The sequence below is a fragment of the Fomitiporia mediterranea genome, assembly GCF_000271605.1.
Source record: "Fomitiporia mediterranea MF3/22 unplaced genomic scaffold FOMMEscaffold_11, whole genome shotgun sequence".
NCBI lineage: Eukaryota > Fungi > Basidiomycota > Agaricomycetes > Hymenochaetales > Hymenochaetaceae > Fomitiporia > Fomitiporia mediterranea.
The window spans coordinates 483427-498608 of NW_006760396.1; the positions used below are offsets into that span (position 1 = coordinate 483427).

At 43.8% G+C, this 15182-nt stretch overlaps 3 protein-coding genes across 3 annotated transcripts; 1 reads left to right on the plus strand and 2 right to left on the minus strand.

Moving 5' to 3' along the window:
• Positions 1–3960: 3960 nt before the first annotated feature.
• On the minus strand, positions 3961–6265 carry FOMMEDRAFT_160089 (cytochrome P450; the record flags this gene model as incomplete). Its single annotated transcript, XM_007269950.1, has 14 exons — positions 3961–4048; positions 4132–4241; positions 4292–4325; positions 4382–4507; positions 4563–4644; positions 4698–4720; positions 4772–4938; positions 4991–5004; positions 5067–5180; positions 5239–5457; positions 5510–5553; positions 5613–5801; positions 5887–6016; positions 6070–6265. The coding sequence occupies 14 exons, from the start codon at positions 6263–6265 to the stop codon at positions 3961–3963; spliced, it is 1536 nt and encodes a 511-aa protein (XP_007270012.1).
• Positions 6266–8648: 2383 nt separating this feature from the next.
• On the minus strand, positions 8649–10941 carry FOMMEDRAFT_160090 (CyP450 monooxygenase; the record flags this gene model as incomplete). The annotated part of the gene is made up of 14 exons (XM_007269951.1): positions 8649–8736; positions 8815–8924; positions 8976–9009; positions 9066–9191; positions 9260–9341; positions 9398–9420; positions 9472–9638; positions 9691–9704; positions 9764–9881; positions 9941–10155; positions 10208–10251; positions 10317–10505; positions 10565–10694; positions 10746–10941. The coding sequence occupies 14 exons, from the start codon at positions 10939–10941 to the stop codon at positions 8649–8651; spliced, it is 1536 nt and encodes a 511-aa protein (XP_007270013.1).
• A 943-nt stretch (positions 10942–11884) lies between these two features.
• FOMMEDRAFT_112729 (alcohol oxidase) lies at positions 11885–15035 on the plus strand. Its single transcript, XM_007269952.1, has 15 exons — positions 11885–12355; positions 12408–12490; positions 12550–12674; positions 12727–12834; positions 12883–12973; positions 13024–13121; positions 13190–13336; positions 13391–13502; positions 13556–13669; positions 13741–13843; positions 13896–14120; positions 14173–14605; positions 14669–14692; positions 14748–14795; positions 14858–15035. Exons 1-15 carry the CDS (start codon positions 12264–12266, stop codon positions 14894–14896), a joined length of 1842 nt encoding a protein of 613 aa, XP_007270014.1. The 5' UTR covers positions 11885–12263; the 3' UTR covers positions 14897–15035.
• The last annotated feature ends 147 nt before the right edge of the window (positions 15036–15182 follow it).

Sequence of the window (15182 nt, forward strand, 5' to 3'; positions counted from 1 at the left end):
AAAACAAAAGTAGATAGTTCTCCTATTTCTTCTGATTCTTTTGATTCTTCTCTTTGTACTTTATCCAAGTCTAAATCTGTACAATCTAACCTGCCACTTCTGTGTTCTAAGATTTTAGAATGTTCAGAACATTACCTAGCCCTGTTTACTACTCAGTAGTTTGTCTGTAGTATCAAGTAGGGATAGTCTCAGCTAAGTTCACAGCTAAGGACATGAGTCTGTCCTTGTCAAAAGAGAGAGGTTAATGAGGAAATGTTAGTGTATATACTTACCCTCTCAGATGACAAGACTGTACAAGCTGTATGTTCCTTTTAGAACAAGTAGCAGTTCATCTAAGGACATTCTAGGTACTAGCTCTAAGTCCCTGTCCTCTTAGCTCCCTTCTCAGGATCCTGCCAGATCTGAACAACAGCTCTGGTAGACAGTAGATTATCTAGGCTTTGTAATCAGTAGAGGCAAGGTCTGTATGGATCTGGCAAAGGTGACTACAGTTTGAAACTGGTCATAACCTTAGAACCTGAAACAGGTCTAAGTGTTCCTTAGGTTTGTAAACTACTACTAATGCTTCATTTGAGGCTTCAGTACTATTGTCTGGCCCCTTCACAATCTTACTAGTAAGGATGTTCCTTAGTAATAGAATGATCAGTAGTAGTCTGTGTTTGAGTCCCTCAAGCAGGCTATTACTAGTAAGCCTGTATTAGCAGTTCTGACAGTTGTAGACAAGTTCTGAGTCAAAGCCAATTCTTCTGACTTTGCAAATGGAGCAGTACTGTCCTAGTTCATTGATGGAAAGTAGTGTCTGATAGTGTTCTGATCAGAATCTCTCTCTACAACAGAACAGAACTACCCTATTTATGACAAGGAACTCCTTGTAATTGTCTGTTCCCTAGAAGAGTAGTGTTAATATCTCCTTAGTACTGTACAGAAGTTTAAGATTTGGAGTGATTACCTTAATCTCTAGTACTTCTAGGCTCCCTAGAAGCTCAACTACTGCTAAGCCTGCTGGATGTTAGAACTGTAGGACTTTGACTTTGTACTGACTCACAAACTCAGAACACAAATGACAAAAGCTGATTTACTCTCAAGACAAGTAAGTCATGAAAGGGGAGAGAATGATAACAAAAATCTCATTCTCCTAGACAATTCCTGTTTTGTGTCTAAGACAATCTGAGAGATCTGACTCAAATCCAAGGATGTTGACTTTGTCACTTACATACAGTAAGCTCTGAGACACATACAGGACCAGGTTGTAGTAAAGTAACTAGAGAAGTAGGCTAGGGATTAGGAGGAGGATGAGGATGGACAGGTTTACTAGGAAGGCTGACTGTATGTTCTAAAGGATTGGAAACTGTAGGAGGACATTGTCTAAGCTCATTACAACAATCTGACTGTAGGACATCCAGGCTAACACAAAATGTAGGAACTTATTACTCAGAACTACTAGTGGCCCAGAATGTAGAGGGAAATCCTGAAGTATGTGACTGGTTACAATATGTACTAACAGACTAAGGCCTACCAGACAAGGGTTTAGGCTCCCTTACATCTGTATTGGATTCTAGATCACTCTTAGGAAGAAGTCTCAGTAGACCTGATCAGTGAGCTACCCAAGTCTTAGGGTTACAACACTATCTGTATAATTGTTGACTGATTCTCTAAGCAAGTCCACACAGTTCTGACCCAAACAGAACTCACTTCTGAAGGCATAGTGTGCATTTATCAGGATCATGTCTTTCAGTTGTACAGACTCCCTCAGAAGCTCATTCATGATTGTAGACTGTAATTTGAGTCAAAATTCATACAGGACTTGTATGTGCTTCTCAGAATTCAAGGGAACCCTTCTACTACCTATCACTTACAGACTGACAGTCAAACTGAGCAAGTCAATCAGGAGATTGAGCTCTACCTCTGAATGTTCATCAATCATCAGTAATCAGATTGGTCTGAATAGTTAGCTCTGACAGAATTCATACACAATAACTAGTAACACTCTACAATAGGACAGTCCCTGTTCTTCCTTAATTATGAGAGACATCTGTACTAGGGGACAGTTCTGAACCAGAATGACAGTTCCAAATCTGTAACAGACTTTGTAGAATGGATGTACAGAACTAGGGAGGATGTACAAGCTCTTTTAGAAAAGGTAGTACAGGTTATAAAGTAGAACTATGATCAGAAGAGGTCTGTAGCCAAGGATTACCAGCCTGGTGACAAAGTTATGCTGGAAGCCACTAACCTGACCATGAATTACTCAATGAAGAAGTTAGACAACAAGTGCTTCAGACCCTTTGTTATTGAAAAGAAGGTCAGTGCCTCTGCCTACAAACTCCAACTTCTGGCAACATGGAAGCACATACACCTAGTGTTTAACAAGGTTCTACTGTCTCAATACTATGATCCAGGTTTTCCTTCACAATAAAGACCCCTACTACCTCTACTAGAACTCATTAGTTCTGAACCAGAATACAAAGTAGAGTACATAGTAGATGCTAAGCTAGTGTACAGAAAACTCAAGTTCCTTATCTACTGGAAGGGATACCCAGTTGAAGAACACACTTGGGAACCTGCTGAGAATCTCACCCATACTGTTAAGGCAATCCAAGACTTCTATCAACTTTATCCAGGTGCTCTGTATCAACTCTGCCTTACAGATTTCCAAACCCTACTGTTCTGACCTATGCCTGAGCTGCTGACCAAGCCTAATGTTCACCAATCAGGATGATTGGTTTTAGAGGGGGGGTGATGTTACAATTCTCCACTCTCTTACCTTCAGTTCTAAGGGTTCTACACCCTTCTGTATTAGAACTTGGGACTTCTGTCTCTCAGAGGCACTGTCTATAGACTATATGTGTGCTGACTCTTACTACTACCCTTCCTTACTTCATCATTCCATTCCTTTGACTACTCCTTCATTCTCTGTTCATTCTATAGTCTCTTACCCTTTGTCTATCCCTTCATTCTTTGTACCTTTATCTTTGACATTCCTTTCTTTCATTCTTCATGGCTTATCATTCTTAGTGGCTCATACTCCCTGAGTGCTCTTGTGTAGTTTAGTATATATAGGCATACAAGATCAGACTGGTCCTGTAGTCTTGATCTTGTCTACTCTAGGTAGTCCTGTACTCTTAGGCTCACTCTATATACTCTACTCTTGTCCCACTCTCTCTCTCTGCCTGTTCTACAAGTTCTGACTATGTTCCAGTGCTTGCATTCTGTATTTCTGTTGTGTAGGATAGTTGTAGCCTGAGTCCCCTCACTGAGCCTTCAGGTCCCCTCTATACTGTTGCTGACAGAAGAAGCAGTGTCTGGATGTGGTGAATACAACCTAGACCTGTAAAGACACAATGAATAATGTAGGAATTTTGCCTGAAGGTGCAGATATGACTATAGAACAATTGCCTGTATAAATGAGAGCAAGAGGAGTGAGCCAAGAGTGAACATAGGAGCACAAGTTGAGAAGATAGGGGTGGTTGAATGTGTGCCAGCATGATGGAGTGTCACAGGGGTGTTCAAAGGAACAACTTTTGTGACAAAATCTCACTTTTTTCTTATCTTCATATTTATTTTTTTACAGCACTTAATAGCTTGGAAAAATTCAGGCATATAGTATTATACATATAATCATTAGATACATAAATTTTTAAGTAAATTTTTGATGTGGAAAGAAATGTGGGGGAAAACAAAATTGGTGTTTAAAGGAACGTCCAATGCCTGTATTGCTATGAAAATATACAAAGGTCAATCAACAATTAACAAAATATATACAATATAATATACTACTGAAAACAATGTTGTACTAGTGTACAAAATTGCTCAGTCTTACAATATTTAACACAGGTATAAGGTCATTGACTTTAAGGAACTGTTAGTATCCATCTCGATTCTCAAACAGAACAATAAGTGCGATTCAAATTTCATACTATTTCTTAAATACTATTTTATATACAAGCATCTTTATATTGTTCATTTCTCTGCTTCTACCGCCTGGTGGATAATGGAAGCAATCTTTTCTGACCGGGGTGTTAAAGAGTACTTGAAGGGTCTTGGGTGTCTATATGAATAATGAAACAAGAACATATGAATATATATGCTATATATAAGCACTTTTGGCACAACAGTAAATGGGGTGCGGACCTGACAAAGTGCGTGTAGTATTCCTGACCCGGGGTAATAGGAACACCATGTTCGTCGAGTGCTTTGGAGAAGTTGAATGCTGCGAGGAGGGACGCTGTCCCCATGAAAATCTATGAGCAGCATCAGCTTAAAAGGACTTTAGAACTTGTGCTGCACTCACAGCATTATCTGCAAAGTGCCTTCCTGTGCAAACTCTAACAGGCCACAATAAGAAATGGTAGAACTGATTTAACATCGAAAATATAATCACCGACGACCGATTCCAAAAACAATTTTGTACACATCCAGAGGTGACTCCTTTCCATCTTGTGGTAGCCAGCGCTCGGGAATGAATTGATCCGGGTTAGGATACGTTGTAGGATCCTTCATCATTGCCCTATGGTAAATAAACGCTGAATGTTCAGCAGATACCGAAAATGATGAATTTTTACCAAAGATTCGGGAGAACGATTGCTCCGGCGGGGATGAAGCTTCCATTGTACACATCGTCCTCTGTCGCTGTATGCGCAGCCGCTGAAGTTAAGTGAGTATATCAAATAACAGCTTAGATTAAGCAACGCATTCACCGAGTGGTGCAACGATCTGCCAGCTAAAACGTTCATTAATGTTGCGATCACTTGCGCTTTATTTGTCTACATACCGATATGTCTCCTTGATGACAGCATTGAGATACGGCAAGTTCTGCCGATCGTCAAACGATGGAAGGGCATCCTTTCCTACCACTTTATCGAGCTCCTCTTGAGCGCGTCGTTGAACTTCCGGATACAGGACCATGGCGAGCAAGAACGAATGAAGGGAAGAGACAGTCTAGAAGTGGATTTGTTAGAAGACGAAACAGTGTCTGGATTCTGTAACATACTGTGTCAACTCCCGCTGTGCAGTTGATGACTTTAGTTCTCGTTTACACAGAGAACAATAAACATGCAAAGGCTTACCCCCGTACGCTGTGCTTGTAACTTTCGCAACTAACATCTCGTCATTGATGACTGTGTCATCTGCTAGGCTTGCTTCAATTAGCTTGCTAGACATCGAGGGAACAACGGATCCTTCTGTCTAATAGGGACTGTGGATCAGCGAAGGTATTGTTAATCGACTCTAGTCGATGACTTGCAAATTTCTCCTTCGCCAGCTTGTATTGGCCATAATACATATCGAGCGAATTCTTAAGACCTTCCTTTGCGATTCTCTTGAACTGAGTGCCAGGGAACCAACTAGGCAGGTACTTCAACCATGGTAAGGCATTCACAAGGAAAAATCCTTCTGCCTCAGCGAAGGCATCTAAGCCCCTGATCCCGAGGGCAACGTACGGGTCGTCCTTCTCCATGACTATATGAAGAGTAAGAAGTACGAAAATGAAGCCAACTGTCAACACGATTACCTTGATATCCGTAAGTCATCTTTAAAATGGTCTCACCGGCCGCACTATAACAAGGAAAACGTCAGAAGGCACGTTTGGCTCAAAGTATCAAAGGGTAGCTCACTGATTAGCTATTTCAGGGAACATTTCGGGAGTGTTGAGCAGGTTTTGAAGCATCTTGCGTGTTACTTGAGTTTGCATCTCCAAGTAATCAACAACAGCAGCAGGTTGGAAAAAGCGATGCATTAATTGTCTTGCCCTCCGCAGTTCATCTCCGTATGGCATCACTGGCATAAACCAATCCCAACTTTCTCTGAAAATAGAAAGTTATTTATTAACATATAACTGCAGTGAGGTTGACTGGAATGGAGATGAATATAGAGGATAATAGAACGTACAGTTCCCACAAGGGGATTTTCGGCCGAGAAGAATAAATTGACCAGCGCTTCTCAAACAGGTCGACGGCCGCCTGGTATGAGTTGACAAAAATGTATGACGTTCCAAGATTCTTGACATGGATAACAGGACCTTATAGCCATGGAATGATGTATTGCACCATGCTGATTAGCGCAAGGACTCACCATATTTCTCTCCCCACTTCCGTGCTGCCTCCCATTCTTCTGCTTCTGGCATATCAAGGATGTTCCCAATGAGGGGTAGCCCCTTAGGCCCTGGAGGGAGAGGAGGCCTGTCGCGGTTCTTCCGCCACGAGCGAAACTGCCATAGACAGGCCAGAATGCAAGCAACAGCAACAGCGTCAAGTGCGCGATAGGGCATATCGAGACAGTAGCGGATGCTATCTTAGCAGAAGTAGACCGCTACCTTTATAATATCAGTCAAATGGAATATGATTTACAACGGACCGTGGAATGAGAAAAGAATTACTTTTCTATTAGACAAACTATCTCCAACCAGCAATGCTATCTCCGAAAGCAAAGTAACCCTAGCTCATGCACCTTTAGTGACATGGCAATCTGGCATGACGCGAGGAGTACTCAGTAAAGAATTCAATATAGCGTGAAAGCCTGCGTTACCAATAGGGGAATGAGAATGGCCGAGGTACCGAACTGAAAAGATCACAGACTGCACACACATAGTAATTGATGAATGTAGTAGAGAATCGTGGTTCACAGATGCGTTGCAGGGAAGTTTCATTGGAGTCTGTGACGTACGGGAAAGTGGGAAAGGAAAAGGAAAAACAAATGAGATTTATTTGTAAAGAATGTGTAGAATGGTCCAATAGGTCGGAATGATATCGCATGATTCGCATCTGCCTTGATCGAAGGAGGAAACCTTGGAGCAGAATTCAGACTTGCAAGAAGGTTTATCGCCAAGACTACTCACGGATTGGTCCGGGGGTATTTCGATCAGGAACTTGTTAGAATATTGGTTCCATTGGAGAACATACGTAACCTGGGATTCTTTGTCTGCTTTCCCCCCGAGTGATTTCCGTCATGATGATCCTTGCACCCAGTTCAGTTCCGCCGAAAAAAGTCTCTCCATCAGTATCAACAATGAAGCTCCTTGGTTTTGTAAGAGTGGTAATCTGTCAAAGGGAACGCATTCTCTGCTTATTAGCCCGAACTCGTAGGGCGAAACTATGAGCAATGGTGCAAGAAAATATGTCCGGTATAGCTGCATTTACATTGCATAAGATGCTTTTTAGCTGCGCAAAATTAACTGGAGCTGAGTACAACGAAGCATTAATTATCTATCTTCCCAGACCAAATTTAGAATACGTCGAGCAGTGTTGCAATATCCGAGAGTTTCCGTCAATAAGAAGGGTATATAGTGAGGATACCACTAAAGAAGATCGAACTTGTTAGAAATTCCAGTGCCGATCGCATAGTGTTATGAACATGAGAACAGAGAAATGCACCGGCACAATGGAGTAGAGTAGTCTGCCAATATGACAAGAGACGCTGACTGATAAGGAATCCCAAACATGAGCAGCGGCTAAGACAGTCCACGGGGTATTCGCACAGGACGTAAATGCAAGGAGGCCTTGTCGTCATGATGGTCAAGCTTCCGCAACGAGGCAAGATCTTTTATGCGCATTCCGCGAAGGCAGAAGTTTCGAAGCATCCCGCCTTCAAAGTAACTCAAAGAGGAAAAAAACCAAGACCAACCAACAATGAAAGCGCATCACAAGACACCCAGTCACGTGAATGCATAGGCGGAGATTCGATTCTGCGCCATACCAGTGGCGGTACCAACAAGACGTTACTTGCCACAGTTTGAAATTGATAGCGATCATATTTTGCTCCGCTTTTCCCATAAATCCCCTCTTACTTTGACCACTACAAACCGCCATAACATGGTGCAAACCCTTCCCCTAATAGCGTACATTAGCACAGTACATTATTCCTGTCTTCTTTTCTCCTCTCCTCTTTTCCTCTACCATTTTGTAGTTTAAATGTAGTAGACACTAGAATAGGGACACATCCTGTGCATGCCACCTTAAGTGTACCCAAGTCATTTCTTCTTCGTCATGAATGACTTCCAGGACGTGGCCTATAGATTGAAAGGTTGTACAATCATGAAGAAACTTGGTGTGCTCCATTTTCGAGGGACCAGATACTTTAAGACCCTTTAAGCTATAATATCTTGGCGGTTCCCTTGAAGGCATCAGCAATTATTCTCACATACCTGGAAGCAAGCCTGGCCAGACCTGCAATTTTGCAGCGAATCAGCTTGCCGACTTATTGGAATTCATAGGCATCAATTTGGGAGTAACGTTAGCGAACAATGCAAGGATACATAACAACATTATAATAGATTATTTTCTATCTGGTCTGTTATACAAAGACTTTTTTTAGAGAAAATATTTGACTTATACTGTCGGGCGGGACGATAGATGCCGTATACAATAAATACTAGTATTTAATATATAGTACGGATGGCTTACTGTGGAACAAGAACGGATATTGCCTAAACTGCTATCTGTCTATATACGAAGTCAATCAATATTAACAAAATACGCACAATACAGTATAATACTGCCAAAAATTGCGCTATCGATACACAGTATGTTCAGTGTTATGATATTTATTATAAACACAAAGAACATTGACTTCAAGGAGCCGATATCTGCCCTGAACAGAACAAAAAGTACAAATTATCTTATCTCAACTCTCTTCCATACAAGCTTCTTCATCGTTCACTTCATTGCTTCTACAGACTGGTGGATAATGGAGGCGATCTTCTCTGATCGAGGCGTTAAAGAGTACTTGAACGGTTTGGGGTGCCTATAAGAAAGAAGGGCGTAGTAATATAATGGACTGAACGCAAGCCCGGTTTAGGAGAAGCGTAAATGGAATGCTGACCTTATCATGTGCGTGTAGTATTTCTGATCCGGGGTTATAGGGACACCATGTTCGTCGAGTGCTTTGGCGATGTTAAACGCTGCAAGGAGGGACGCCGCGCCTATGAAGACCTACAACAACAGTATTAGCTGTACATTCTTTAAACCATGTGTATCACCCACGGCATTGTCTGCGAAGTGCCGTCCTGGGCAAATTCTGCCAGAATAAGTTGAGGAGGGACAACACTGTTTTGACACTGAAATTATATTCACCGGCGGCCAATTCCGAAAACGATCTTGTGCACGTCCGAAGGCGGCTCCTTTCCGTTTCCTGGTAACCAGCGTTCAGGAATGAACTCATCGGGGTTAGGGTATGTCGTAGGGTCCCTCGTTATTGCCCTGTATTTGTAGAAAATTTGAATTATGACAAAGTGCTCAGCAAGAGCATAAGGAAGCATGCAACTAACCAAAGGTTCTGGAAAACAATCGTGCCAGCGGGAATGAAGTAACCATTGTAGACGTCGTCCTCTGCCGCGGTATGCGCAGTAGCTAAATAGGAATAAGAGAGACTGTAGAAAAGAAGGGAATGAAAACAATGAGCTCACCAAGTGGTGCGATGATCTGCCAACTAGAGCATTTGTCGGTACTGCGTCGATAAGGACCTTATATATCTACATACCGATAAGTCTCCTTGATGATAGAGTTGAGGTACGGCAAGTTCTGCCGATCATCAAACGACGGCAGCGTGTCCTTTCCCACCACTTTATCAAGCTCCTCTTGCGCACGTTGCTGAACCTCTGGGTACAGGACCATGGCTAGGAAGAACGAGTGTAGTACTGAGACAGTCTGAAATGAGAGTATTAGAAGATGAAACAATGTATGGGTCTCCATGTCGTACTGTATCAGCTCCCGCTAAGCAGTGGACTACTTTAGTGATCTTTGACAAAGTGAATTTTTAAGTCAGGACTTACCACCGTATGCTGTACTCGTCACTTTTGCAATTAACATCTCGTCGTTGAGGACCGCGTCATGTGCCATACTTGCCTCTATTAGCTTGCTTGACATCGAAGGAATGACCGATCCTTCGGCCTAATAGGGGCCGTGGATCAGCGAAAGACCTTGTTCATCCATTCCAGTAAGTCACCCACGTATTTCTGCTTCGCCAGCTTGTACTGGTCATAATACATATCGAGCGAGTTCTTGAGGCCTTCCTTCGCGATTTTCTTGAACTGAGCGCCAGGGAACCAATCGGGCAAGTATCTCAACCAGGGAAAGGCATTCACAAGAAAGAGGCCTTCTGCCTCGGCAAAGGCGTCTAGGCCCTTGATTCCGAGGGCAACATACGGATCATCCCTCTCTGCGACTGTGTAAAGGATAAGAAGCATTCACTGGAATGAAAGAATCAGCGGGACAACCTTGATATCCGTAAGTCATTTTTAGAATAGTCTCCCCTGCTGCGCTACAGCAGTACAATGCTTCAGAAGGCAGTTTTAGTGGAAAGAAGCGATAAATATATATGCATACTGTTTGACTAGTTCCGGAAAACTGTCAGGAGCGTTAAGGAGGCTTTGGAGCATCTTATGTGTTACATGGGTTTGCATCTCTGTGTATTCGACGACGACGGCAGGTTGGAAGAAGCGATGCATCAACTGCCTTGCTCTTCGTAGTTCATCTCCATAAGGCATCACTGGTACAAACCAGCCGAAACTTTCTCTGAAAATTGAAACTAATTTCTCAGTATGCAATTATAGTAGAAGTGGAAACGAGCGCACAGTTCCCACATAGTAAGTTTTGGACGACAAGAGTAATTCGACCAGCGCTTCTCAAACAGGTCGACAGCAGCCTGGTATGAGTTAAGAAAAACGTATGATATTCCAAGATGCTTGATATGAACCACGGGGCCTGCAATACATAATGACTCGTTGTACTAGAACGATCATCAGTAAGACTCACCATGTTCCTCCCCCCACTTCCGAGCCGCCTCCCATTCCTCAACTTCTGGCACATCGAGTGTGTTCCCGATGAGGGGTAGTCCCTTTGGTCCTGGAGGGAGAGGAGATCTGTTGCAGCTCTTTCTCCATGAGAAAAATTGCCATAGACAGATCGGAACGCAAGCAATAGCAATAGTGTCGAGTACGTGATAGGGCATATCGAGGCAGTAGCTATCATCGTCAGAGCAGAAAAAGACAGCTGCCTTTATAACATCAGCTGACCATGGTGCGCTTTAGAACGGCCGCAGTATGAGAGCAGAAGATGAAGTATCTCCAACTCCGGAAGCAAATCGACTCCGCCTCCAACACATTTAGAAAGATAGTTTCCAGCATAACAAGTTAACGTGGCGTGATAGTCTGTGTTACCAACAGCAGAAACCGGATATCAAGGTACCAGCCTGCCAGACCACAATACCGACAACTAATGCACTGCATTCGGTTAGAGTAGAAAGGAAATCGTGGTTTGCCGGCTCATCGCAGGGAAGCCCGAGAGCAAGAGTTAGAAGCTTAAGAAGTTGTCTAGTCGAAACTATTGATAGCAAAGTTTACGGGGAAAATATTTCAGACACCGCTGCAGTTATGCTGCATTGAAAATTTTTCAGTTGTATAAGACTACTGCAAACTGAACGAGACTAGCCGTTGCATATCCATCGAGGTCTGCTTTTTTTAGCAAGGTTGCAATATCTGAGGATTTCCAGCATCGTAGGCGGTGACTCCGCGAAGGAAGACTCGAGTTTTTCAGAAGTCTGAGTGCCGTATCGTGACGAAAAGAGAGGATTCATAGTCGCATGGTAGATTCTGGATCCCAGATATGATTGAGTGGCGTTCATCTCTGTCCTATCTAAACATGCACGCAACAGATCATTCACACATAGTCAAGCTTAACTGTGAAAGAAACGAGTTTCTTTCTCTTTCTGAAATGAAATACCTTGTTGCATCACGTGAGGATCCTCATCACGTGTCTGGCATTGTTCGTTAATTCGATTCCGCTGCAGGACATTCTGTCTGGCCATATCGTCTCGAGTGTGTCCACCTCTTTGTCTTTTCCTCACGATTGGCGCTCAGGACACAACACATCGATTAATAGGCTACGGTCTGATGCAGAGAGCTCTCTATTTTATGGATTTGGATACGTGATGACAGTATCCACCTGTGCACCTTGAAGACATCATCAGCTTCTTCAAATCTTTTTCACTTGGCAGCAAGCGTCGCCGTATCTGCGATTTTGCAATGTGACAGCTTGCCATCATCTCGGTATTCATAGCCATCAAAATGGAAGTGATGCTGGTGAAGAAGCAATCGATCCATTATCTCTGGGAGAATCGCCTAGCGTTTGAAGTCGGGAATTGGTCAGAAGAATTCGGAAGGAGCGGCCACTTAATGCTCGCCGACTTGGTTTCTAGTAATGTGCTGTGGGGCGCCGGGCTACTAAAGCGACTCAAAGGCTCTTTTCGTCGTCCCAGCTGGTGCTTAATGCGACATGCCTTTCGTTTCCGCGGAAGATCTTGGTTCAGTCAAACCTGACTACATCATCGTTGGAGGAGGAACCGTAGGTTTGGTCCTTGCGGCGCGGTACGCATACACAGATGGAAAAAGATTCGTCGACTGAGCATACATGTCATAGTTTGACGGAGGATCCGAGTGTCACTGTGCTTGTCATCGAAGCTGGTAGCTACCACGGATCTGTCCCTGAAATCGACGTTCCTGGTAAGCTAGATACCACCTTTACAGGAGGTTAATTTTAAGCGCATTGACTTCTCTATTAGGACTGCTGGGTAGAACAATCGCCAACCCCAAGTATGACTGGACGTTTTTCTCTGTGCCGCAAAAGCACCTTAACGATCGAGTAGTCCTGCAGCCTCGTGGGAAGGGTCTTGGTGGATCATCTCTGGTTTGACGCCTCACGATTGTTAGACGGGCAAAGTGCTTAATGTTTTGATAAGATCCACTTTAATACGGATACCCGACCTTCGAAGGCGGAACTTGACGCGTTGCAGGAATTGGGCAACGAAGGGTGGAATTGGGAATCTTTCCTTCACTACGTAAAGAAGGCAAGTACTAGCCTAACCGATCTGGCCAGATAGCTAACCCGGGTCTAGAGTGAGACGGTCTACCCTCCGTCGGGGATCACAGCCGAACAAGCTAAGGTTTACGCTGCAACTCTCGAACCTGAGTTTCACGGTACTAATGGTAGGCCTGCATATACTTTGTATTGGAAGGACGCTGAACCGGTTTTGCAGGTCCCATTTACAAATCAATGCGCACAGTATGGACCGACGCCCATGCGAAGGTGTTTGATGCAGCGGAAGCTCTTGGCATACCACGAAACCCAGAACCCGTAAGTCATTCACCAAGAAGCATTGCACGAAGTTTCGTGTTAACCTCTGTGCATCATGTTTCCGGTAGGGCAATGGCGTTAACACTGGCGCCATGACCGCATTCTCCTCTGTGGATCCTCGCACTGCCACCCGTTCCTCTGCGGCAACGGCATATTTAAAACCAAATCTGGGACGAAACAACTTTCTCGTCCTTGCCGATACGCAAGTTACGAAGGTTCGTGGCTAATATGCTAGTCTGCTTGATAGCACTTGAGCGACGTGTGATTAGGTATTGCTCAGTTGGGACGGCTCCCTTCAGAAGGCTATCGGTGTTGAAATCATTAAGAACGGAGTTACGTCCAGAATCGAAGGAGTGAAAAAGGACGTCATCATCTCGTGCGGTACGCTCTCAACTATGCTTTTCCAACTGTCAAGCCCCTTACTTTGTTGCAAGGCTCTTTACAAACACCGCAAATTCTGGAGCTTTCAGGAATTGGGAATCCCGAAATCCTTTCTCAGCACAACATCCCGTGTGCCATTGATCTGCCAGGTGTTGGCGAGAACTTGCGTAAGGCTCACATTAAGACTATACCAATACACCTCGCTAATTGCCTTACGTCGCCTGCCTTCGGATGACAGAGGATCATGTTTCTGTTTACACAATCGCTGAGATCGAACATACAGACGAAACGTTCGATATACTAGGTGAACCCACGCTTCTTAAGGAACAGGAAGAGCTCTAGTATGTGACGCAGTAAAGTTTTCCTGATTTGTCCTTGCTAACTCTCCCCTAGCAAGCAGCAACGAGGTCATTTGTCATATGGACCAGCACCGGCTTACATTTTTGTCCCTGCGAAGAAGCTTGGAGCAATAGATAAAATTATTTCTTGGGAGAACCATGCTCACGCCAAACTCACCGAGAGTCTCGCAAGAGTCGTTCCGTCTTTGAAGGCGGGTCTAGAGAAGCAATACAAGATCCAGGAGAAGTTTATAGTCGATGAAAACCAAGCACAGGCCGAGTATACCTTCATCCTCTTGTTTCATTTTGGCAACACTAATCCTTTTCGGAAGACTTTTGCAGTTCATTGGCCACCCCATGCTACCGTATGCCATAGCAACTCCAGGAAAACGATATACTGCCCTCGTTGGGGCATTGATGCACCCGTTGTCTCGCGGCGCCGTCCATATTACATCTTCGGATCCGCTAGCTGCACCGGCTATCGATCCGAATTACCTCGCAAATGAAGTCGACCTCGATATGATTGTTCATATCGTTCGGTTCTTAGAGCGCATGTACAAGACACCTCCGCTAGCCAACATTGTGAAAGAACAGGTCTTACCTGCTCCTAATGTTTTGAAGGATGAGAACAAATTACGGGAATTTATTAAAGATACTTGCGGTCCTGTATTCCATCCCGTCGGTACTGCTGCTATGCTACCCCGAGAAGACGGTGGCGTCGTGGACAAGGACTTGAAGGTTTACGGAACCAGCAACCTCCGCGTCGTGAGTCCTTGCAGCCATAGCAAACAATGACCATGGTTTCTGACACGACTACCTACACGATAGATTGATATGTCCATTATGCCTCTGGTAAAGTATTTTTTTTCTTATTTATTAAGGAGTTTGTTGACGTTCTGCACACTAGGAACTTTCGTGCCACACGCAAACGGTTGCGTATGCAATTGGAGAAAAGGTCAGGCTCATCATCCGTTCTACATTTACGCACGACACTGATGTGGGCCACTTGATGGCTAGGCTGCTGATATTTTAAAGGCTGACTTTTTTCGGAAGTAAGACAAGGGTCATATCCGAGAGGCAATGCAACCTTAAATCAATTATTCAATTTTTCGCGAAAGCTTTGAAGAGTAAATAGTGCTCTGTATAGTTTGTATTTCACGTGTACAGCATATGCATCTAACTTTTTTATAATCCCCGGAGGTTCTTCAGATTCTTGAATGAAGATTTCGATCGTTCTTCGCCGAGAGCCTTCGACTGTATAGGCAGTGCCTGTCGCGGTCGGTAATACTGCGTCCATTGTCTTCTCCACTCACCTCAAATAGTTTGGTGCAATGATTTGAGT